This window comes from Exophiala dermatitidis, assembly GCF_000230625.1.
Source record: "Exophiala dermatitidis NIH/UT8656 unplaced genomic scaffold supercont1.7, whole genome shotgun sequence".
Taxonomy (NCBI): domain Eukaryota; kingdom Fungi; phylum Ascomycota; class Eurotiomycetes; order Chaetothyriales; family Herpotrichiellaceae; genus Exophiala; species Exophiala dermatitidis.
Genome location: NW_008751652.1, coordinates 235,131 through 254,087, shown reverse-complemented (window position 1 = coordinate 254,087; position 18,957 = coordinate 235,131). Strand labels below are relative to the sequence as shown.

At 53.4% G+C, this 18,957-nt stretch overlaps 7 protein-coding genes across 7 annotated transcripts; 4 read left to right on the top strand and 3 right to left on the bottom strand.

Annotated features, from left to right (window-relative positions):
• The first annotated feature begins 165 nt into the window (after nucleotides 1-165).
• HMPREF1120_07934 (uncharacterized protein) lies at nucleotides 166-2,591 on the top strand. The gene has a single exon (XM_009162171.1). It carries the CDS (start codon nucleotides 964-966, stop codon nucleotides 1,318-1,320), a length of 357 nt encoding a protein of 118 aa, XP_009160419.1. The 5' UTR covers nucleotides 166-963; the 3' UTR covers nucleotides 1,321-2,591.
• HMPREF1120_07933 (E3 ubiquitin-protein ligase TRIP12) lies at nucleotides 2,344-8,444 on the bottom strand (the record flags this gene model as incomplete). The annotated part of the gene is made up of 4 exons (XM_009162170.1): nucleotides 2,344-7,565; nucleotides 7,617-7,717; nucleotides 7,769-8,065; nucleotides 8,326-8,444. The coding sequence occupies 4 exons, from the start codon at nucleotides 8,442-8,444 to the stop codon at nucleotides 2,344-2,346; spliced, it is 5,739 nt and encodes a 1,912-aa protein (XP_009160418.1).
• A 304-nt stretch (nucleotides 8,445-8,748) lies between these two features.
• Nucleotides 8,749-12,366, top strand: HMPREF1120_07932 (nicotinamide-nucleotide adenylyltransferase). Its single transcript, XM_009162169.1, has 2 exons — nucleotides 8,749-10,750; nucleotides 10,809-12,366. Exons 1-2 carry the CDS (start codon nucleotides 10,164-10,166, stop codon nucleotides 11,479-11,481), a joined length of 1,260 nt encoding a protein of 419 aa, XP_009160417.1. The 5' UTR covers nucleotides 8,749-10,163; the 3' UTR covers nucleotides 11,482-12,366.
• Nucleotides 12,114-13,980, bottom strand: HMPREF1120_07931 (uncharacterized protein). The gene has a single exon (XM_009162168.1). It carries the CDS (start codon nucleotides 13,488-13,490, stop codon nucleotides 12,543-12,545), a length of 948 nt encoding a protein of 315 aa, XP_009160416.1. The 5' UTR covers nucleotides 13,491-13,980; the 3' UTR covers nucleotides 12,114-12,542.
• A 558-nt stretch (nucleotides 13,981-14,538) lies between these two features.
• HMPREF1120_07929 (ubiquinone biosynthesis methyltransferase) lies at nucleotides 14,539-16,792 on the bottom strand. Its single transcript, XM_009162166.1, has 2 exons — nucleotides 16,543-16,792; nucleotides 14,539-16,489 (listed from the first exon to the last, which is right to left on the bottom strand). The coding sequence occupies exons 1-2, from the start codon at nucleotides 16,763-16,765 to the stop codon at nucleotides 15,753-15,755; spliced, it is 960 nt and encodes a 319-aa protein (XP_009160414.1). The 5' UTR covers nucleotides 16,766-16,792; the 3' UTR covers nucleotides 14,539-15,752.
• On the top strand, nucleotides 14,650-15,685 carry HMPREF1120_07930 (short chain dehydrogenase; the record flags this gene model as incomplete). The annotated part of the gene is made up of 3 exons (XM_009162167.1): nucleotides 14,650-15,053; nucleotides 15,115-15,196; nucleotides 15,251-15,685. 3 exons carry the CDS (start codon nucleotides 14,650-14,652, stop codon nucleotides 15,683-15,685), a joined length of 921 nt encoding a protein of 306 aa, XP_009160415.1.
• Nucleotides 16,793-17,094: 302 nt separating the features above from the next.
• Nucleotides 17,095-18,524, top strand: HMPREF1120_07928 (2-oxoisovalerate dehydrogenase E1 component, alpha subunit; the record flags this gene model as incomplete). Its single annotated transcript, XM_009162165.1, has 2 exons — nucleotides 17,095-17,231; nucleotides 17,291-18,524. The coding sequence occupies 2 exons, from the start codon at nucleotides 17,095-17,097 to the stop codon at nucleotides 18,522-18,524; spliced, it is 1,371 nt and encodes a 456-aa protein (XP_009160413.1).
• Nucleotides 18,525-18,957: the final 433 nt, after the last annotated feature.

Genomic DNA, 18,957 nt, shown 5'->3' with positions numbered 1-18,957 from the left:
GCAAAGAAGAAAGAAAGTCAGGTAAGTCGTCAATGGCGTGGCTGAAGAGGATGGGTGAGAAAGAGGGAATGAGAGTGAGAAGAGGGTAGGACTGCACTGAATAAGAGCGAGGGACGGGAAAACATCACGAAACAAACCTGCTCGTGATCGGACCACCATGTCGACGCGTAGCAGACTCAAATACCGACCTGCGACGCTTGGAAAATGAAGTGATGGTCGGTTGCGACGCGAGTGTCAAATCAAGTTAAGGGATGACTTGGTGAGGCAGGCGAAGCTGAAACAGTCTGAAGTTTCGGAGACAGCGTCCAGGATGAGGCTGGACAGAATCCCATCATTGGCTGCCAGGGGGGCCAAAAATTGCTGCATCGCCATCTTTGTTTGAGCCGGTTGGAGTATAGTATGACATTGACAGTCATGGGTCAACGGTCGACGGTGGTCGATCAACGGCGCTGGTTCGGCCAGTTGTTAGCCACCCGCAGCCTGGTTTGGGCATTGACACATCCCCTTTTGGGCTCTTTTGGCTTGACCAACCCCTGCGAGGGCGTCGCCTTACGCGAGTCTTCACTCCCAACATGGCAAGCTAGTAACAGCCGGCAGTCCCGCTTCCAGACGTGTTCTGCCTCTGCCTTGCTGCTTTGTGTGAGACCTAATAAGCAGGTGGAGATGCCCAGTTCAGTAGGCGGCGGAACCTGGCAGGATGGCCCGTAATGGAGGACCAAATGCCGTAGGGGAACGATCGATGAGTCCATGGCCTGATGAAGAGACTAATCCGTCGGTACCCGAGGGAGGAATGGGCACCAGATATGGAACCCTTGTTGAGCGAGCGAACGAGCGCGCGAGAGCGCACGGCTGCGATGGGCGAGTGAGTTGCTATCATTCCTCGACATGAACGGCCTGTATTCTCTCGTACGCAGGTTGCATTCCTGCCGCATTGTCCTATACCCGCACCTGGAATGATTCGATATGAGCACTGCGCCCATTAGGCTACGAGACTCGCCTGCCCAGGTCCAGCAAAAGCTTCGCCTCAATGACCGGCAGTGGGACACCTTCAAGGACGCGGCAAGGCGGGCACACCTCGAGTTCTGTGCTTCACATCCCAGCTCGAGCTGGGCTGATGTGAGGGTTGTCTGGACCGCCATCCCGGAGACTGAGAAGCTCCAGGTCATCCGACTGGTGTATAACCTCTGCGTCGAATCCAACCTTTTCCCGCCCACCACTCAGCGATCCGTAATCGAGGCCGGCATCGAGCAAAGACTGCATCAGGTGCGACGAACCTGGCAGCAGACATCGAGGACAAGGACGCGGCCTGTGGCGCAGTGAACCGTCAGTGATGCAGACTGCGGCACGGCAGAGGATTTCCAGCCTGACCGGGGCGTTGAATGTGCCATGATGAAGTGGCTTGCAGGGGGACCCGACACCAACCAGGTGGTCTCTCGACTCTTGTTCGACGAATACTTGGGCAGTCCCCCGTCTCGGCCACGATCTAAGGGGCTCAGATGGTGAAACCAAAGCCGGGGAAAGACGTGATGGTGCCAGCTGTCGTCGAACTCTCCACGTTTTCGGTGGCCCCCCTGCTCCTACAAGAACACCCTTGCAAGGTCCCTGCAATCCCCGGGCCCCAACTGTGGTGATCTGTACACGATCGAATGACAAGGACAAGGACGAGAATGAGAACGAGATTCTCCACCGACTGCGAGAAGTCTGAAAGAACATGGGTGGACAACACCAAGTGCATGCAAGGGCGATGGTGTTTGGATGCACTGAGAGAAGAGCGCGTGGACGATGTCGCCGGCACAGTCCAACTCCGGCTGCTGCTGTTCTGCATGGAGGCAACGGCAGCGTCGTGATAGATTCCTTTTTATTTCACATACCAGGAGGAGAATGGGATGCTAATCTGGGCCTTGATCAGTCAACTCATACATACATCATCGTCTATGCTTGTTTGCTTGCTCGAAAATATGCTTCGCTTTCCAGTCTCCTTTTCAACTCGATACCTCGATACAACATCACCAGCTTTGGGTCAGTCTGGTCGCTTGCGTGATCTCGATGCAGCTTACACCGATGAGATTGCCTGTCCCCGTCGGTCTCCTTGCCCGGTTGTCCACCATGCAAGCGCATTTAGTACGCCGAAACCCCTTCTATCAATTTCATACAACTCGTTGAGGCCGTGAATTTCTTTTTGAACAGCTTATGGCATGCCTCCGAATGCCCGCATAGCAATTTTCTTTTCCTCATGACTGCCGCTCTCTATTGCTCAAGCCAATCGCCCCTCTATCGCAACGACGAAAACAGCGCGCTCACTCCGAATTCAGCTGGCCATGCCCTTCGATTTGGTGATGAGGTTTAGGACAAATGGAATGCCCCCTGGCCTTCCCGAATGGCCACAAACAACCGTTCCTTCAACACTTCCTGCGAAGAGTAATCTGGCAGCTTGAGATAGTTGACACACGTCATGACGCTAGGTAGGTAGTCGTCCGACGTATAAGGCGGTTCACTAGGTTTGCAAACGACGGTAAACATCGGTGTCAGGCTCTTGAACCCTCCTATCGGGAGCTTGGGGCTGCCGGTGACAAACTGCAGGAAGTCCCGACGTTGAGCAGGCGTGAGCTCCGACATGGTCTGCAACAGATTCTTGACGCTCTTGCTGTCCATATTGTAACCATGATCGGCTTTGACAGAATCCATGAGCGTTTCCATCGACCAGTCTTCGTCCACACGGCCGAACAACATGACAAGCTCGTCAGGTGTGAATGCTTTGAGACTGGAGTAGGAGAACACTTCCGAGAATCCAGCCTGGAAAGCCTCAATCTGCGGCCGCACTCCGCTTCCCAGACTGAGATCAAGCACCCGGTCAATGTATTTCTGGACGTTGTCGATGGTCACTGTAACATTAGAGCCATTTTCAATAAGCTCGATTCCAGGGTAACCGGGAAGAGTAAAGTCGAGCATAAGATCCTCCACTTTCGCATCATGGATCATGATGTTAACAATCGCTTCTGCCTTCTCGGCCTGGGTCAAGGAAGAATCAAGTTCGATCTTGGTCTTGGCCTTGACGAATTGCTGCAATTGAGAAAGGGAGTTCGCCAGGTCCCGGTCGATTGTTCGTAATAAACCAATAGAGGGCACCACGGTCGATATTCCGCCTCCCACCTTGAAGAATGTCGGGCTGAAGGATATGTCGATGATACGGGAGTCAAGCATCGATCGGGCCACAAACTTTCCGAGGACCTTGAATAACAACAATAGCTTCTTTCCGGCATCTCCACGACTGTCCACCTCGCTCATCGGGGCCGGAAATAGCCCATTCTTCCCAAACGCGAATTGGTCGTGGTCGGACGAGTCATTCTCACGCCACATCTTCAGCTTCTTTTTCGAAAACTCCCTTGACACCGTCGAATAGAATTCGAGTGTAGGGCCCAGGCCGGTACCCACTTCCTCAAAATATTCGACTTCTAGCACACTAGGCGAGGCACCGTACATATCCATGACCTTCATGGCCGATTCAAGGATGCGATGACGAGAAATGCGGACCTTCTGGCGTTGGGGCCGGCCTAGCAAAGGTCTGTCATCTCGTCGTCGATCACGGCGGTCATCATTCTCCGATTGACTATGTTGCCAACGGTTCATAGATCGCGAGTAGCCAAACGATGTGGACTGAAGGAATAAATGGCGGGTTTCGAATGGGAACAGGAACGGGAAGGCTCTGGCAAGATCTTCGCTCCACTCTGGCAAGCAGTTGCTGGCAACAATCAGTGGCTCCTCAAGTTGACGATTCATCTTGGCGGTCAACTTGGTGTTGATGAAGGATGCAAGAGACTCTGGACGAAGCTTCAAACCAGACTCGCCGATAAAATCCCGAATTTCGTCCAAGTTGGCATTGAGCTCATGCAAGATGCCGAGCAAGGAGAGAATCGAGGATGTGACTGGGTGGCCATCGAGCGATGTCGGCAACCCTTCTGAGCCTTGTTTCTGTGGCTGACTCAATGCAGAGAGAGCAGACTCAGTAGGTGGGGGCCCTTGAACTTTTCGAAACTTGACTGTATGGACGGCTGACCAGACAGTGTGGGAGATCTGTTCCAGGGCGTGCTCGCGGTTGTGATGAACGGCTCGGTAGATGGTAGTCTGGTTGGGGATCACTTTACCATCGATGCTGAACTCGATGTGCCAATCCTGTGGCGTGCTTGCGAGAGCCGCAGCATATGATGGACGACCACCCCCACTGGCAGGAGTTTGACCGGGAGATTGGCCAGATGAGGCGGGTCGTGTGCTGGCAGGGGCTGGTGTGCCGGGTTGAGGTGTAAATACCCTCGTTCCGTCCTCCTGGCGAGCGGTCACCTTTCCCGAAGATCCAACCTCCATGTTGACGGCTCCTGGTTCAGGCGCGTCACTGTCGGAGGCGTCATCCTCAAGACCGTCAACGAAAGCTTCTAGACCGCCACCATCACCTTCAGGACCATCGTCGTCTTCCAGGACCTTTTCATCGGCGCATTCGAGCTTGTCGCCTGAATCCTCTGTGCTTGGTTCCGGGGCTAATGCAGGCGGTAGGCTAGAAGATGATGCTTGACCTCGCCGTGTAGACCGTCTCCGTTCGGACTTCTCTGTGGGCTTCTTGTCTGTCGCGGTCTCAGCTCCCTCTAGTTGCTGTTTGGCACGCGATGAGAGCCGCAATGCTGATCGAGAATCCCCGCTGCCCGGGGTGGTTGGAGAATTGATCCCCTGACCGAACGGTGAGAACAAGCCGGATTCTGCAGCACCTGAAAGATGAGCAAGCCGAGCGTTCGCTATCTGCTGCAGCATATCCCGACGGCGCTGAGCTGATGCCGGGCGCTCGGACATGAGAAAGCGAGGCCTCAGATAATCATCCAGGGCTTTGAATGTCGCTATAGCATGGATGGACACAATCATCTCACGGTATATTAGGGGGATATCACTGTCAGCGTCAGCCGAGAGCCTCAGTCGGATCTGGCGTGAAAGCATTGAAGTGGAACTACTTCGACTGTGCTCGGATGCATTGTTGTTGACGGTGAGAACCTCAAAGTGCTCCGCGCGACTCAACAGGTCCTGGAGCTTTTGTATTAGGACGCTAAATGGCGTAGCTGTAGACGCTGTCGATGTCGTCGTTATCCTGCTCTGATTCGTTGATTCCATGAAGGCTGAGACAAAATGTGCTCTGGCAGTATTTTGAGCGGTAGGCGACCCGTCGGACAGCACCTGGACCAAAACACGGATGATCCCAGAATCTAGCAATTCGGAACTGGTTATGCTTTCAAGAGCGTCTCCATCGAAGAAACCAGCCAGACGAGTGAAAAGCTGATTGCTGCTCTCCAGCTGTCGTGGCTGGCTGTAAAAGGCTTCGATGTCGTTGGCCAGTTCGTGAAGATTGGCCCGAATCTTGGAGGCTTTATCCTTGAGTTGTCTGCCTTTTGTGGTATCATACTTCTCCAAGAACTTTTTGGCGCGCACCACCACCAAGTCAGAGATCCCCGCGATGGCGAGAGGAGAAGGCACTTCGTCCTCGTCAGAGGAGTCAGAGCTTTGTGAGTCGTCTAGGTCATGATCATGTCTGACACCAATGTCGTCTTCGTCATGGTCATCCTCATTGTCCTCATCTTCAGGCTCTGCTTCGTCATCATCCTCATCCACATCCTCGTCCTGGTCTTCGTCATCCTCACCATGGGAGTCGTGTCGATGCTTGGACGGAGTACTTGTGGTGCTGTCCGCCTTGTTGGCGTCACCATGACCTTCAACACTGCTGCCAGCTCCATTGTTGTGCTCCTCACCATGGGAGGTACTAGAAGGCTTGTTTTCCTGGGAAAGAGGTCGATCGGCAAGCTTCTTAATCTCGCCAATAACACCTTCACGATGGAACTGGTACTGATAAATGTCTTCCAGTCTCTCAAAAAGCAACTCGGAAGCTTGAAGGGCAAACATTACCAAGCTGGGGTGATCTTCCTGCGAAAGGATCGAGGCAAGGAAGGACGCATATGGCACCGGCCGAAGAGCTTCCTCGATGACGGATATTTCGAGGTTGGAAAGGATTTTGAGTTGAGCAATGAGGACCTTCTGCCGCACACTTAGATTAACGGTGCTTGAATAGGCGTCCGTCAGAGTTGGGAGGAGTATCATTGCGAATCGGCGCGTCTCTGGCTTGCACTCTTCCAGCAGCTGTCTTCGCTTCTCAGTTCTCGACTGGCGTCCGGAAGCAACCTCGTCGTCGGAGTGATCATGGCCGCCTAGAGCAGCGTGGACTTCAGAATCCAGGTCGTTGGCCAACTTTGGACGAGGGAGGAGTTCGCAGATGACATTCAAAGTCTCGTAGACTTGCTCCCGCGGTCTATGGATCAGGGCCTGCATGATGACCACGCTGTCAATTTTCGAAGCCGCATCAGCAGTTTCTGAGGGCGGAGACACCCCGGTCAATATCTGGTACAAAGTGTCGACAACGCTCATCTTCAGTAGTTCTGCAGAGAGTCTGGGACTGGCCCGGGCCACAATTGCCAGCACACGCAAAAACTCGGTGTGAATATTCGCTCCGATCAAGTTTGTGGTACCAGGAAGGAGAAGGCCTAGGATAGCCTTCAGGAGTGGCACGTCAACCAGTTCTTCCAGCTTCTTAGGACTGTGTTTGAAACTGTTGATGACCCGCGTGACGCAAAGGCAGCCTTGTTCAACTACCTTTTGGTCGTGGCTAGACAAGACGTTCAGGAGGATCGGCATGACATCTCGGATAACAGGGAAAGTATCGTGCGGAATGTTCCGGCAACAGTTTGCGGCAGTGGTAACGGCGGTTCGCTGTGTACTCGTGGCAAAGAAGTCGAGGAACTGTAGGCAGGCAGTTAAGCCACCCTCCCGAACAATCGATGCTGGAAAGTCGACGGAGATTTTGGACAACGTGCTCAGAGCCTGCTCGGCGACGTCGATGTACTGGATATCAAGTAGCTTCTGGCACAGGACAGGCACAGCACCGCCATAGACAACGTTTGCAACAGAACCTCGCAGAGCCTCCATTAAGTTGGCGATGCAGCGGCAAGCCAGGAGCATGATCTCCGGATTTTCCTCGCCTGTGATGGGATTCGGTTGCATCAGGGCGACGAGCTCCTTGACGTAGGGATCCGGCGAGAATTGGCCAGAGAGGTTATCCTCGTTGGAAACCAACAGCAAATTTGACAACTCCTCCAGGGCTATCATTTGCAATGTAGGGTTGTCCACTTGCCGAAGGTTGTTCAAGATATCTCTCAGTCGCGAAGACATGCCGCTCATGATGCCACTCAGAGCCCTAAGAGTGCTTGACAGTCCTGAAGGCGCCCCTCGGCCGGAGCCGAACAATGCGGCCGCAAAGGGATCGGGACCGTCTTCATCGTCCATCTCACTCTGATCGTCTCCGTCGTTGCTATCGCTCCGGCTTGACCGCTGAGATGGTGGCACACTGCCCCGGTCTTCACTGACGGCCTTCTCGTTCTGGTGGTCTTCCTCGCCGTCGTCCTTCATGAAGGCATCTCGATCCTTCTTACTTAAACGTTTCTTTGAACGGCGCGAGGAGGCAGGATAGGTTGGTGTAGCAGCATCTAGCCCCGAAGTTAGCATGATCAAGTCACTGACCGCTGAGAGGAATGTACCTGTTGAGGGCGACTTCTTGCTGTTTCGGCTGGGTGGACGTTTTGAAGTCGACTTGGAAGATATCTGCTTTGTTGGCTCGTCTGTGAATTTGGATGAGGAACTAATGTCTTTAGCCGGATTCCCACCGCCATCAGGCTCTTCCTGCACCCACCCATTATTAGACATTGCCGCCTCGTTCGCTGCGTTTCTTCGGCGAGTAGATGGAGGAACTGTTGGGGTGGTAGTAGATTGGGTTTGCTGCGGCTCGGCCAACTTCTGTCTCTTTCCCCGCCGCGCCGAAGGTGGACTTGTCTCTTCGGCCTGGGTAGGGCTAGAGGCTCGACGTTTTGATGCCTTTCGTTTTTTCGACGATGCCGGCGGTGGCTGATTCGGTAAGGTACTCGGCTCGGTAGGGGAAGTTGGGGAGACGCCAGACTCCGTAGCGAGCCTTGCGGATGAACGAGTGACTCTGCGAGACATGAGCAATGGCTCTTGCAAACAGAAGCGTACGGTGAGATGTCCGCTAAGTGAAAGGAGAAAGGTAGTTTCCCACACAAGGAGGGCAAAAAAGGTGGTTGAGCAAAAGAATCAATATCAAGATCGATTTGCGGGGTGGGTGTTGAAATGAAAGGACAGGCAGGGTAGGTGGAAGCCAAGCGCAGGCAGGGCTGAGTTCAGGTTGTAGGGTGCACCAACTCAACGCTGCAAAGGCAGTGGAGTGAGAAGTACCTTGGTCTGCGGGAAAAAGGTGACTGAGATGAAGGTGAATGAGCAGAGGCAAGAGTGTCTGGAGCACGTCGATTCGAGTGTTGGAAGTCTGAAGGCGAGCGTGCGGGCAGATTTGCCATGTTAGCCCGCCATCGAAGGGCGGCTGTAGGAACGAACGGGTGGCGGAATTACAAGTGCTGTCGTGGTACAGCAAGACTGGAGGCAGAAAATGAAGATGGAAGTGATATAGTATCGGTGCGAAAACAAAGATAGAGCGTATTGCAGATGGGAGTGAAGTCTGTTGGCCGGTACTAGTTTGGTTGTATGGGTGAAGGACAAGACGATGGACGTTCGGCAGCGCAGTTCAGTTCAAGTTTAGCACATAATCGTCGCTTGACATGGCGCCCGCCGCCTTCAAGTTGAGCCTGAGCCTCCACAGCCGCCGCGGGCTTTTGACTGGACCGCAGTGAGGACCGTAACTTGAACACCATCCCCTGCCGACCTCTTATTAATTCAGCCACTGTATCGAGCCACCACTGGAACCTCTACCACCGCAGTACTAGCACAATGAGACTGATGACATTACTTGAACACTCCTCTACTGTGCTTTCGAAGCCTACCAGTACTGCTGTCGAACTCCTCAAGCAGCGCAAGCAGCCCGGGGCTGCGAGACACGTTCCTTGTTGTGACTGCCTTCTTGCTACTGTAGGTCTCTGAAGTCTCACTGCGTGCCTGCGCACTTCTTCCCTCACGTTCATCCCTCCTTAGCATGCCGAAGACATGCCGAAGACAAATGTTGTTCCCAAGCAATACACAGCTGCACCACGAAGCCCAAGAGAAAGGAGTTGGGAAGCAGGAGAAACGTCACGCATTCTGTGACCAGAAACATTGTCTGAAGTCGGCCACACAAGTCTCTCATCCGATATGTCCTGTTGCAACTCGCCTTCGCTAGATTTCGTCAGTGCTGCCGGGATTGCTGAGAGATTCAGCTTCATGTGTTTCCAGTCAAGAGGGTGGAAAGGAGAACGCGTGCGGAAGAGATACTTCCACATGGACTATACTGGCCGTACAATATTGTTCACGCCGGTCCGGATTGGTGGCTAGTAAGGTCGCGCTCTCGCGCAACACCATCGACGAATGTAGGGCCAAGTAGCTGTACAGAAGTAGAACGACAATTCCACCACCTAGTACCCTACTGACGACATTGAAGGTTCACAAAAAGGTAGGGAGGTCATCGATGTGAATGCTTCGGTACTACTCAAGGTAATGTAGAGCTGTTGCACTACTGCCCTACAACATGACCCGGCTCAACTTTGCCAGCATCACTGGCAGTGTACAACAAACACTGCAGCCAGATCACTCATCGAAATCCCCAGTCATATATCTACCTACCTAGGTACCTACCTGGGAACTACTACTATTACTACCACTGCTGGAGTATTAATAATATCGCCGACAGCATCTTGTTTATCGATCTTGCTCCTCTTCCACAATCCCACACTGGAACTGGCGCCGCACACGGACATCCCCCACTCTGCTCGCCATCTCGCCCTCCGTCAGACCCAACTCGCTGATAGGCGGACACAGGCCGAGAGGGCTACCGAGGGCGTTATGCGAGTCCAAGTGTCACTATTCGGGACTAATTCTTTGCCAAAGCCAGTGTCGTCCCATCTTCCGACGGTCGGAGATCCATCCTCTCGCCCTCTGAACGGGGTTGTCAGCTTCAAAGTGGTTTAACTCGAGAAAACTCCAGCTTTGCGAATTGCGCCCTCTCACCATCCTCCACACGGCCGACCCGGCTATCCTGTCAACCCCAACTCTGCTACCACTAACTCTGGGCTAATAATGAGAGCCCTGAGATGCTGAGTCGCTCTTCTCTACTTCCTCTTCTTGTTCCGTCCTCACCGTTTCCTGCCCACCATCTACGCAAACCTCCGGCTTCAGTGCTCTCCGTCGCAGGTAAGCATTACCTGCCGAGAGGCGCAACAGCCGTCGCCCCGCCATCCGAGTCATCGACCTTCTCGACCAACACCAGCAGCAGCAGCAGCAGCAGCAGCAGCAGCAGCTCTGCCCGTAACAAATCAACAGCTGCCCCGGCCGCTTTTCTGTCCCTCTTACAGTCGCTGCGCCGCTCTCAGCGCCGAAGTCTCCCTGTCCTCCAGACACGATCGACCGTTCTACAAGCAATAACAGGTCACGGTGACGCCATGGACGAATACCGCTTTCCGGACAACCGGCTCAAGAAGAAGATGGATGATCCGAGCAAAACACCGCTTCTTCTTGTTGCTTGCGGTTCCTTCTCTCCCATCACTTTCCTGCATCTGAGGATGTTTGTCATGGCGGCAGATTATGTTAAACACAATACGAATTTCGAGATAATCGGTGGATATTTGTCGCCCGTGTCGGACGCTTACAAGAAGCAAGGCTTGGCTCCAGCGGAACACAGGTAGGGTTATCAGCTCATGTCTTTTCGGGTTCAACCGGCGCTAATAGTGTTCATCTAGGGTTGCAATGTGCCAACTTGCAATCGACAAAGCGTCTAACTGGCTCATGGTTGACAGTTGGGAAGCCGACCAGAAAGAATATCAACCCACGGCCAAAGTGCTGGACCACTTTGACCATGAGATAAACACGGTGCGGAAGGGAGTTGATGCCGGAAACGGAACCCGCAAGCCCGTCAAGATCTCTCTATTAGCTGGAGCCGACCTGATCCAGACCATGTCGACTCCTGGTGTGTGGAGCGAGAAGGATTTGGATCATATCTTGGGGAAGTACGGAGTGTTCATCATCGAAAGGTCCGGCACCGACATCGACGAAGCTCTGGCTAGCTTACAGAACTATCGCGACAACATCTACGTAATCCAGCAACTGATTCAAAACGACGTCAGCAGCACGAAGATAAGGCTGTTCTTGCGAAGAGGAATGAGTGTTCAATATCTTATTCCCGCCCCTGTTGTGGAGTATATTGAGCAGAACCATCTATATCGCGACGACCACCGTTCGTCGAGCAACTCTACCATCGGCCATGACCAGCACAACCACAACCACCATCATCAGCACAGCCATCACCACCATCACACCAACAATAACAACAACGAGGCAGACCGTAACGGGGGCGAGGGTAAATCCGATCAGAGTGACAAGGGTAAAGCCAAAGAAGTCGGTGCATCAGCCTAAATGGCATCGAGCGACTGGAGGAAGAGTCATATTGTGCTATTTTTTCTGCTCTCCCGTCCCCACTCCTCAGGCACCACGTCGGGGCCAGGAAGCCCATGTAGGCCGATTTCCCTTGGCTCTTCAGAGGCGCCAGCACCTCTTCCAGAATTGAAGAGCCATCAGAGCCAAGGACGACGCCCGCATCTCCACGCGCCAAGTGCAAGAGGACGTCGAGTATGCCGTGGCCCGTATCGCATTGTACCGATGTGCGCAGTCACGAGCCTGTTTGAGAATCGGCGTGCCTTGAGGCGAGCAACATGAACGTGTCTTGGGTTGAACGCGGGTGTATACCAAATTCACTGCTGGTTTGGTGACTGCAAAAACTGCGTCGAGGTAGTGTTTCACTGCCATAGGAGGTGGCTGAAGATGCTTGGCCATCTTTCGGCGAATAGACGGGCAACACGCCCAAGGGACGGACGGATCTTACAAAAAGGAGATGGGCTGTACATACATGAGAGCCGAAGCCAGAGATTATGGAGAGGAAAATTGGGCGGCCTGCGTTGTTATACACAAGGATTAGGTAGACACCAGCGGCCTCAACAGCCACGGCGGAATGGTGGAGCAAAGTCGAAGGATACTAGTACACCTAAAGCCGCATTACAATCGTTGGAAACTGTGGCATTGTATCATTATATCGTTATATCAATTGATTCCCACAGAGAACTGAAAGAGACTCGGATGATGCAACACTAAATGTACAAAGAAGGATGTCAAGAGACAGCCTGGTCAGTCTCTCATTGCCCGACCAAGGCATATTCCCACAGTTGATTATTTAGTCAACCAGTCGTTAGCCAGTCAGTCAGTATATAGTCCACACACATACACACACGCAAATTCTCTCTCTCCATGTCCCTACCTCTCCCTACCTCTCTTGGGCAGTTCCCGTGCCCGGAGCAGCGCGAAACGGGATACAGACTGATCGATGTCCAAGTCCCCAGTTCCCGATCCGATCCCCATTGCAGCAGAGCGGACATTTGATTATAATCGGTCGTTGTGATGCTGTTCAGATCTATGCAGAGCAATCAACCAGTCCCAGCAACCCACGGCGCACCGCTCGCCAACCCCGTATACGACCCAGGCGTCCCGGCGCCCTGGTTCCCCGCCACACCAGGCTGCGAATCCGCCCACCTCTTGAGCTCGGCACGGTCTTTGCCCGTGTATTTCTTCAATTCCTCGTCCGAGACCTGCACCCCTTCGCCGCGCTTGGCTTGTTGGAACGCGGCGTATTTCTGGCCTAGCCAGGTTGACGACTTGTTGCGCTGCTCGCCGACGACGATATCATCGGCACCATTGGCCCCCCCGCCGTTTGAGCGGCTGTGTTTCTTCCTAGAACTGGAGCGGGAAGAAGGAGAATCGTGGGAAGTCTGGTTCTCCGGGTTCGCGGGGTCGTTGTGAGTTGCGAATTCGTCTTTCGACAATGATGACGTGGGATCTGGACCTTGGTTTGGGTCCGGTCGCGTGCCGTTGACCTGGTGATGATGTTGTTGTTGCCGTTCGTCGGTATCCCAGTCGCCGCCGGAGAGGGTCCGATATGGCTTTAGTTCTTCGTCATGATGATGGTGGATGTAGTTGTGTTCAGTATGTTTGTTCAGCGGGTCCGCTGCTTCGTGCGGATACCCGCCTACTGATGTGTTGTTGGTATCTGAAATTGAAGTATTCAAGTTGCCGTTCAAGTTGGCTGCCGTGGTGGTCCTGTCGGTCGCGCCTTGCGAGTCTGGTGCTGGGCGCTTGTTTTTGTTTTCATTATCCGAAGAGTGCTGGTGATCGTGGTGCTTTTCCTGGGTGATCTCTTCAGGAGCGTACTCGGTCATACGTCTCCCGCGGGTGTCTCCTTGTTGGTCGTAGTCGATGGCGGAAAAATTGGTGTTGATTCGCTTCGCGGGCTCCATGGCCGGGTCGGTGACTGTGGTTGGGACGCTGTTTACATTGGGGACGTCGTCGCCCTTGAGGCTGGAACATCCGCAGCCCATGATTTTGAAAAGCCAAATAAAACTTCCAGCAGTAGTAATAGTAGTGGGTTATCGAGGCTGTTGAGGTGCGGAATAGTAACCACGTTGACTGTTCACTTGTTCATCGGCTTCCGAGCGTCCGGATGAAGAGGGGTTGACTTGCTCTCAGCGATGGATCACTAACAACGGTCCCAGTGTCGCGATGACCGGGTCCAATGGTAGTAGTGAGGGTCTGTCCTCCGTGGACCAGATATGCGTGATATGGAGAAAAAGCACAGGTGGGATTGAGAGATAGAAAAGTGATAATAGTGCTGTATCTATGTATTGATGTATGGATTACGTCCTCCACATCCCCAGGTAAATCTCTCAGCCCACTGCAGTGGCCAGGCTTGCTAAAGCTTCCAAGAATAGCTTGATCACCACTGCACTGGCAGACCGCTTGCGGTATCCTGATGGATGTGGTCCTCGTACCGCGGTTGTGGTGTGTGAGTGGCACGTGAGTACTGTGCCCATGGGGTTCGAGGACAGGCGGGGTGTCCATTCCTCCTACAGTTGTACTTGTAGGTACCTACTAGTAAGACAGCATCTAGCGAAAGGTCAGCGCCATGATTGCGACGTGGAGTTGGAAAAGCGCCCCGGGCGTGCCGTCCTGCCACTGACTACAGCGCTCATGCAACCCCGAGGCAGACTCCAAGCTGTTATTTACAGCAGCAACACTGCACAATTAGTCTGGGGTTCGGCTTCGATGCGTTACCCGTAATTCTTAGTCGAAGGACCCTGGGCCTGGACAGACAACGTCTGCACAACTTGCGCACTCCCCACCTCACGTAGTACCATTCGCCCTCTACTAGTATCATCTCATCGGGAGTTGGAGAAGGATGAGGCCTGCGCCGTGAAGCACGGCTTCTTACATGCCAATTGGCAGCACATGGACCAGTTCAGGCTGCGGGGTTTGTTAGAGTCGGTACCGTTGGGTAGTAAAGACTGTAGAGAGGTACCTGGGTACCAGCCCCGGCGGCATAGATCACAGCCGCCGCATTGCGCCCCGACTCCGAGTCGTGAGAACGATCCGGCATGTACCTGGCATACCTTTTTGCAATCGCGGCATTCTTGCACTCTCGAACAGGTGCATGATATTCCTACGGCAGAAACGCGCTCTCGGCTAGAGGAGGACGGCAACATGTTCAAATTACGGACGAAACTGCCCTTTCCGCGAACCATCCGTAGGACACGCTGCTGGACACCGACAGCCACGATATCGAGCAGCAGTCTCAGACGCGCTGGAAGCCAACTCCACGATGGGGATCTGCGCAGCGTCCGACCCATGTTTGACCTGAAAGACCGCAACTACATCATCACAGGAGGGGGAAGAGGCATCGGGTATGCTATCACTCGAGCCATTGCAGAAATGGGAGGGAACGTGGCTGTGCTCGACATCCTCGACACACCGGTCAAGGATTTCGGAACCCTGGAAGGCGACCTCGGGGTCAAAGCGAGGTATTTCCACGCCGACGTGACCAATGAACATTCCTTGACGCAGGGCTTTGAACAATCTATTGCCGAGTTTGGCTCTCTGGACGGCTGGTAGGACGAACCTCGTGATACTATCTCTGTCTTTCTCTGCCTTGCTGACCGGCACATCAAGCGTGACGGCGGCCGGCATTGCACTGGACAAACCATTTGTGGAGCAAACGTGGAAGGAGGTTTCCAGAGTCCAAGATGTCAATGTGAGCGGAAAACTAGACTATTCTCTGCAATAGCACTCGGTTGATGTTGTACAGGTTACTGGTACATTTTTTGCAGCCCAACTGGCCACAAAGCAGATGGAGAAACAAGGCACCGGTGGAAGCCTTGTCCTCATTGCATCTGTCTGCGCGCACTGCGCTATCCCCGGGCACCGCCTCTCTGGATACCACGCCTCCAAAGGCGCAGTCAAGATGTTGAGCACGGCGCTCAGCGTCGAATTGGCCCCGCAAGGAATTCGGTGTAACACCATTTCGCCTGGTTATATTGAATCTGAAATGACCAAGTCGCTGCGAGAACAACATCCTCATTTGGTCCGGTTGATGCACACTGCGCCTCCCTTGAAGAGGATCGGGAATCGCAACGATTTGACTGGGGCAGCCATATACTTGCTGAGTGATGCCGCTGCATACACTACCGGCGCCGACATTGCCATTACCGGCGGCCTCCATGCTGGTCGAATAGAAGCATGAAATGACTGGTTCCACCGGTGCATATATCCAGAGATGTCAGACAAGCTTAGGATGTCATCGGATTTCATCAGGACTGCAACGGCTTGACGCCTCGGTGAATGCTGGCAATGCCGCCAGTGAGATTCTCATATCCCTGCCCAGGGGTCTCAAAACCCGCATCCTTGATCATGGCCTTGAACTCCTCCTGGGTAGGAAATTTTTCAATACTCTCCACAAGATACTGATAGCTGTCGCGGTCGCCGGCGACCAGTTGACCTATCATTGGGATGGCTGAAAAGCTCCACCTCTTATATACTGCGTTGAATAGTGCATTGTCAACATGACTGAACTCCATACAAGCAAACACGCCGCCGGGCTTGAGGATCCGGAACGCCTCGCGGAGTGCAGCGTCTTTGTTTGTAAAGTTCCGGATGCCGAACACCACGGTATAAAGGTCCAAGGAATTGGATTCGATTTGAGGCATCGATTCTGCGTTTGCTTGCATGAAAGATAATCTTCCTGAGTGTCCGTAGGGTGTTTCCAGCGCTCTTTTACGGCCTTCGGCAAGCATGTCTGGGTTGATGTCGGCGATCGTGACCTTGGACTTGAGGTCGAGGTTGACGTTCGTGGCGTGGTCGAGTATGCGGAAGGCAATGTCCCCAGTTCCTCCGGCCACGTCGAGGATGTTCCATGGGTTTTCTCCATTTCTGCTCCCGGGGTTGAGACTGCGGACGAAATAGTCTTTCCAGAGACGATGGATCCCGAGGGACATGAGGTCGTTCATTGTGTCATAGGATGAGGCGACAGAGGAGAAGACCTCGCCAACTGCTGTCCGTCAGCCTTGCAGTCAGAGAGAGAAAGAGACCCGTGGACTGTACCTTTGGCCGCCTTTTGTGCCTCTGGGACGGTCTGGAAGCCGAAGTCGACGGTCCGCTCATTTTCACCAGGCAGTCGCTGCAGCCTCGACGGACTTGTTCCGAAGGCTCTGAGTGCAGATTTGGTGCCAACATTGAATGCCCGCAGAGCGAGCTGGCTCCGAAATGTAGGGTGAAACATGACTGTGGTACACAAAGTCGGATAGACCCTCGTCGTGCATGGCATTGAATGTTGCGCTCGGTGGACTTTTCGCAGCATTCACTCCGCGATCTTCCCGCCCAAAGTTGGTTAGCCTGGAGATCCTGTAATAGCCAATAGTAGCATCGCACTAACCAGCGGGTTAGTACTATTCAGGACTAGTCATGTACTAATGGGATCAGCCCCGGGATTCCAAGGCCACTTGGTTGACTACCGTAACCGAGGATAACCGCTCCCCCTTCAGAGAGACGTCTTTCTCATTCCCTTTCTTCCTTCATCACTCCTCTCTGGTAATACACCTCTGTCGTTGTTGTTGGCTTCTCTGTTAGAATTGCTGTTCTGCTGGAACGGGCGCAATGAAGTGTCGGACAGTCCTACGGCCCTTGGCGGCCTCGTCGAGAAACAGATCCGGAGTGTTGTTACGGAGAACAGGAATACGATGGGCGAGTGATACGTGGGCATCAGGACCGGCGCAAAAGGCCGGGTCAGACTCGTATGTATTATCCAGGCTTTTAAGAATGAACGACCTCATACTGATCCGCTATCCCGCAGCGTCCACTTTCCCGGCGCGTTAAAGAGCAAATTCACGTCTACTATGAAATTCCGGAATCCAACCGAAGAGGCGGCTATGCCGACTTATCGAATAATGGATGCCGATGGGAATGTTGTAGATCCATCACGAGATCCTCAATCCCGGATTTCGGATGAAGACATTATCCAGTGGTACCGCAACATGCTGACGGTCAGCATTATGGATTTAATCATGTTCGACGCCCAGCGGCAGGGAAGGACCAGCTTCTACATGGTCTCTGCAGGCGAGGAAGGAATTGCGGTCGGGTCTGCCTCTGCATTATCGCTAGACGACGTGTGCTTTTTACAATACCGGGAACAGGGAGTACTGATACAACGAGGATTTACTCTGAAGGAGATGATGAGCCAACTTTTCGCCAACAAGGACGACAATGGCAAGGGCCGTAACATGCCAGTCCATTACGGCAGCGGAAAACTCAAGGTGCACACCATTTCCAGCCCTCTGGCCACCCAGATCCCTCAAGCTTCGGGAGCGGCATACGCCTTGAAGATGCAGCGGCTGATGAATCCGAATATTCCGCCCCGGATCGTGGCCTGTTATTTTGGAGAAGGCGCTGCCAGCGAAGGTGATTTTCATGCCGCCTTGAACATTGCCGCCACAAAATCATGTCCGATTGTGTTTGTATGCCGCAACAACGGGTTTGCTATCTCCACGGCAAGCATCGAACAGTACAAGGGTGACGGTATTGCTAGTCGAGGTCTGGGTTACGGAATTGATACGGTCCGAGTGGATGGAAATGACATTTTCGCCGTGCGGGAAGTTATGCTCGAGGCTAAGCGACGGGCCTTGGAGGGTGATTGCAAGCCTATCCTTGTGGAAGCCATGAGTTACCGTGTTAGTCACCACAGCACCAGCGATGACAGCTTTGCGTACCGAGCGAAACGCGAGGTGGAAGAGTGGAAGCGACGGGACAACCCTATTACTCGTCTACGAAAGTGGATGGAAAAGAAAGGAATCTGGGACGAAGATAAAGAGAAAGAGGCCAGGACGTCTATCCGGAAAGAGGTGCTCCGAGAGTTTGCTGCCGCGGAAAAGGTCAAAAAGCCACCTCTGAGAGCTCTCTTTGAAGATGTCTATGAAGAAATCACCCCAGAAGCGCGGGCTCAGATGCAGCAGTTGAAAGAGCTGATTGAAAAGTACCCCAACGAATATGACGTATCTCAATTCGAGGGTGGTATGAAGACTCTGAGCTGAGGTATGCTCCTCGAAAAGGACAGCACAGTCTGAGAAAGACCCGCTTGGATACCGCTCGGCACTCACCGTGTGCTCTGAGCAGTCAGTGAAAATGAATGGAAACAGACCTATACCGTTACAAGCAATCCAAATAACTTGGGGTCCTACAATGACATACGGCACTGTGATACCGAGAAGAGCGGTTATTGAACTCATGGGAGTGCGTTGCTGATAAGGAACTTGAAGGGATGAGTGACCCAGAACTTGGGCCAGTGGCATGGCACTAGCTGAGCCACTTGTACTTTAGCCACAGTCAGTGGCCAATCAGTGCCGTGGCTACTGCCAAGTCACCGGCCCGAATCCCTGGCACCGGATCGCCCAGATAGGTTAGCTGCCTGTGGCTTAGCGCCGTTCCAGCCACCAACCACAGAGTTCCTACAGCCAATGACGGACT

Excerpts from the sequence above, each read along its gene's own strand:
- HMPREF1120_07931 (XM_009162168.1), bottom strand. The coding sequence starts at position 13,490 with ATGGGCTGCGGATGTTCCAGCCTCAAGGGCGACGACGTCCCCAATGTA.
- HMPREF1120_07934 (XM_009162171.1), top strand. The coding sequence starts at position 964 with ATGAGCACTGCGCCCATTAGGCTACGAGACTCGCCTGCCCAGGTCCAG.
- HMPREF1120_07929 (XM_009162166.1), bottom strand. The coding sequence starts at position 16,765 with ATGCCATGCACGACGAGGGTCTATCCGACTTTGTGTACCACAGTCATG. Across the intron at positions 16,490-16,542 it reads GGCACAAAAGGCGGCCAAAG|TTGGCGAGGTCTTCTCCTCT; the intron begins GTACAGTCCACG and ends GACGGACAGCAG.
- HMPREF1120_07932 (XM_009162169.1), top strand. The coding sequence starts at position 10,164 with ATGCTGAGTCGCTCTTCTCTACTTCCTCTTCTTGTTCCGTCCTCACCG. Across the intron at positions 10,751-10,808 it reads TTGGCTCCAGCGGAACACAG|GGTTGCAATGTGCCAACTTG; the intron begins GTAGGGTTATCA and ends GTGTTCATCTAG.